The sequence below is a fragment of the Drosophila subpulchrella genome, unplaced genomic scaffold, assembly GCF_014743375.2.
Source record: "Drosophila subpulchrella strain 33 F10 #4 breed RU33 unplaced genomic scaffold, RU_Dsub_v1.1 Primary Assembly Seq24, whole genome shotgun sequence".
In the NCBI taxonomy this organism is placed as follows: domain Eukaryota; kingdom Metazoa; phylum Arthropoda; class Insecta; order Diptera; family Drosophilidae; genus Drosophila; species Drosophila subpulchrella.
This window is the reverse complement of record NW_023665550.1, coordinates 97418-101815: the sequence shown is the minus strand read 5'-3', so window position 1 is coordinate 101815 and position 4398 is coordinate 97418. Positions and strand designations below refer to the sequence as shown.

The 4398-nt window shown below is 36.3% G+C and overlaps 1 protein-coding gene across 2 annotated transcripts; it reads left to right on the top strand.

Moving 5' to 3' along the window:
• Positions 1 to 535: 535 nt before the first annotated feature.
• LOC119559431 lies at positions 536 to 1486 on the top strand. Of its 2 annotated transcripts, none has more exons than XM_037872529.1 (4): positions 536 to 671; positions 739 to 867; positions 1021 to 1146; positions 1206 to 1486. In XM_037872529.1, exons 1-4 carry the CDS (start codon positions 605 to 607, stop codon positions 1424 to 1426), a joined length of 543 nt encoding a protein of 180 aa, XP_037728457.1. In that variant the 5' UTR covers positions 536 to 604; the 3' UTR covers positions 1427 to 1486. The 2 variants fall into 2 exon arrangements, with proteins under 2 accessions (XP_037728457.1, XP_037728458.1); XM_037872530.1 differs by having other exon boundaries at positions 1211 to 1471.
• Positions 1487 to 4398: the final 2912 nt, after the last annotated feature.

Sequence of the window (4398 nt, the reverse complement as noted above, 5' to 3'; positions counted from 1 at the left end):
TATCGAGGAAAAAGAAAACAATGAGATAGGGTGGGAAAAGCGAGATAGCAACGCTTATCAAGTGCTGATTGCAATCGAAGCAATAGGAAATACTCAAAAATTGATAATGTAAAGAGAACCCTACACGCTTGGCTTGACTTAATAACAATATCATTCATAACGACAATGAAGTGAATTTAAAAAGGTACTTAGGCAAAAGAATAAGCAAAATTCATTTTTATAAGCTGTTAAATAAAACGAACTTTTTGCATTACCATTTTTTTAAGATAAGTTTAAAAGATTTACTCGTTATAGTTATATTAATTACAATGACAATTAAATTAGGACCTATTTTGTTTTAATGACCCATCAAAAAACTCACGATAAGAAATCCATCAGTGTGGTTATTCAAAAGAGTTACTGGCTTTTGAAGTTGGTAAGAAGTCCTCTTCAAAGTGAATGACTAGTATTTGTAAGCTTATTGATAAGACCCAGTCTTTCCCCATCGATCGATCGTTTTGATTGCCATCGCCGCATTATCAGTTTGTCTACCACAGTGGCATCATCGAACCTCCCTCCTAAAAATTCGAGAGAATATTCCCAGAAAATAACAATCTTATCGGCAATGCCACTGAAATTTAACCGATTGTGCCTGCCATTGCTCCTGTTTGCTTGTCATCTGCTGGCTGAGAGTAAGTTTTATGGTTTTTGCCACATTTCAATTTGATTTTTATAATTTTCAATTTTCTGCGATCGCAGTTCCACAATGCTTTCACTTCACCTGGGTTGGTGCCTACGATAATCACTCGAACATCCAGACCGAAACCTGCGACTCCAGAGTGGGTGATTTTAACGACATACCCTGTGAGGAACCACTGGTTGTTACACGTGAGTTTTTTAAAAATGTATACCTAAAAATGCACACAGTTCGAAGGCAATCCTTACAAAATTAGGCTTATGCCTAACTTCCTAGGAGAATAGTATTGCTTGGACTGGTCACTGAAAATACTCATCTTTATTTTGTATCCGAAAATCCAACAGCCGACGACACAGTGCCGGATGTGAAGGCTCTGTGGCAAAATACCACGGAGAACCGCGAGAACTTTCTGTGCCAAATGTCGCCCGGTCGGTCATGCGTGAAATACTCCTACATATTCAAAGGCGGAAGTGAGTCTGCTCCCGCCTCTAATGCAGTACACATCTATATAATAAACTTAATACTTCAGTACAGAACATCACGTATATGTGCGCCAATGTGAACAGCAGCAACGGGTGCTACCGACAGCTACATCCAACCGGCATGGTTGTGGAGGCCTGTGTCTGCACCTCCCGAGTGGGTCTGATACCCTGTAATGGCTGCTCGAAAACTCGGCTCGGCGGTGCTACGGGCTGGGCTCTTTGTTTGCTCGGCCTTTATCAATGGCTAAATAAATATCGAATAGTTTGAACTGCAAATACGGTGCCTTTATGTAATGTGACATTTCCGGGCTTTTGATTTTGACAAGCCTCTGCGAAATTTATGTGCACTCTTTGTAGGCCATGCATTTTGGTTTTTTGACGGTATTTTTTACGCCGCCCGATGTGGCTAAATAAACTGCCATAATTTATTTGCTCGGTCATTAATCAATTGCAAGTTGATGATGACAATGACGCTGACTGTCCGCTGGGCAATTTGCATTTCAGTGTAGGAATTTTGTTAAATAAATAAACGAAATGCTATACATAAATCAAGGCACAGCGGTTTTTTACCGGGAGTTTATTTCGATGGTACTTCAGTTTTTTGTTTTGGTTCGTTTAAGCTCACCTAATTTGAAAATATGAAGCGCATGAAGTTTGCATTCGTAATCCTCTTAAAAGATAAGGTTTTGCAAATCCTATCAAGTTGTTTAACATTAAATTTCTCACAATAATTACTCAAAATAAATAACAAACGGCCAGACATGGGGAAAGGGGTAGAGGTTGGTAAACAATGCAGGCGATAAACGGAAAACCAGAAACACAACTGCTGATGGGACACACTGCGTATGAGAAATGCACCGAACAACCAGTGGGCAAATGGGAAACGGGCCGGGCTGCAGAGTGGGCGGAAGGCTGTTCCGATTGGGAATGCCCAGTGGCACAACCGGGCTCAAATAAACTAATTTTAATGCCTTCCATTGTGGCCAGAGCACGCAGTGCGGCTCAATTGGGATGCGACTGGCAGCGCCAGATTGGCGAGGTGGAACGGGCTGGGCGGAGCTGGCTTCATCTCCCGATATGCACAAGCAATTCGCATATTTATTTACTTTTTTCCATTTACAGCGGTATTCAAAATAGTAGCAGTTTTTGAATAGGTATGTATTATGATTGCAAACCTCAGATTTAGCACAAAGGCGTAATCCAAGACCTAGCTTTGGTTAGAATCTAACCATTAGATACAATTCTTTTATAAAGTCACAATTGATTTAAGCTTAGGTTATGAATTTATGAAAAAAATATATTTTAGAAAGAGTTAGTACTGATTTTGTTACTTGAAAATAATTTTCTTATTCCATAAATGTTAGAATTATTTTATAGCTTAAAAAGTTTTATTTCGCAACTACTATTTTGACCGCGACTGTATATTTGCAATGCAATATAAAAATGTGAAAAAATGCAAAAACTTCAACAGCTATTTGTAAATTATGCCTTTATGGGAGTGTGTATTAACACTCGAACGCCAAATATATATTTTATTTATTTTTTCCCCAAAGCTTTTTGACAATTTGAATTGAAATCAGTTTGCTTAAACATAATATTCAGCAACAGATTTTATCTTTAAAAATTCTTAACAAGTTCGTTTCATATGAATTTCATGAAATTAAAAGAAAATTAAATTAAATCATAAGAAACAATTTCTGGGAACACCAAAATATCAAAACTCGCACAATAACCAAAATTGACAAAAATGCAATTGAGCTATGGGGAAACATAGCTCAGTCGCTGGGTAAAGGAGTGGCGCTTCAATTTGAACCCTCTCTTTCAATTTAATTTGGCAGTTTTATTTATAACTAGCAGCCAATATAAAGCCATGCTTTAAGCTGCACGACATTTTTGTAAAAGTTTTCAGAAAACAGGACTTGATAACAATTTGGTATACAATTTAATTATAATTAATAAAAAAGACGTGGGAAATCTAGTTATGATTTGCAAATATATATTTAAACAAAAATAAATCAATTTAGCACTGTATGAACTAAAAACGGGAACGAGTACCAGAACTAAAATGTTATTAAAAAAGCATAAATACAAATATTTTTTTAACTTGATATAGGTTTGACCCTTGGAAAAGTTCTAAATTTAAAGCTGTTTTTTGAGCAAAAGCTATTGTAAAATAAATACCTGGCTATATCGATCATTCTAATGATTCTGAAAAGAGTATATACAGGCGAACATCCATAACATGAACTTCGAAACTTAAGCTCGGGGGAATTCATACCAAAGATCATAAATAGCATATCAGTGCCGTTTTTGAAACTTCGTCTTAACTAAAAAAAGCTTAACGAAATATCGGCAAACGTATTTAAGACTATAAAAACATTTCCCACCGATTTTTTCTCTCTCAAGTCGCTGCAGAGAGAGAATTCTGAAGATCTCATCTGAGTTGATAAAGTCTTAAAATGTGATAATATTATCAATGTGGTTAAATCAATTGACTTGACGGTAGTGTATGCATATCAAAAAGTTGTGAAATAAACTAAATTTAGCTTAATTACATACATTTGTATAAAATGATAATGATGAAAAAATTGAATTTTTGTATGGATGGTTAATAACTAAAAAATAATATTCAAATTTATTTAGCTGTGAGGCGCACAGTTGAGAAACGCACTGTTTTATCTATGGAAAATATACTCGAACTATGCATACATGCATTAGGCGAATCAACCGATTGCCAGCCATTCAGGGCTTATCTTCCAGCGGACTGAAGAGGGGCAGTGTTAAAAATAAATAAATAAACATAATTTGTGCTGTTGCCGTTTATTGGGTGGTAGCAGGACGCCTAATATTATGCCATGTTTATGCACTGTCCAAGTTGTTGTTGGCTATTTGTTTAGCATTTTGCCCAGACAGTTTTATGTACCGATAGATACGGAGGCAGTGGCCAACGCGTCGTATGCGCAATGCACAGTTCGATGGAACGTTAGATGGGCTATAATTTATTTGTCTGTTTCGTTGGTTGTTTAACAAGCAATAACAAAATAAAACTTTTGATAGCCGAAATGTGATAAGCTAAAAGGGGCGATGAGTGATCGATAGAGAGAGATAAGGGGATTTGGGAAATTAATTAGTTTATGATTCGATTTGTCTGCAGCAAATCCTTTGATAAATAGTCCTTTGAAAAGTATTGGAATATTTAATTTAAGCAATTTTAAAGACTCAAGTAAAACAGTTTGAATG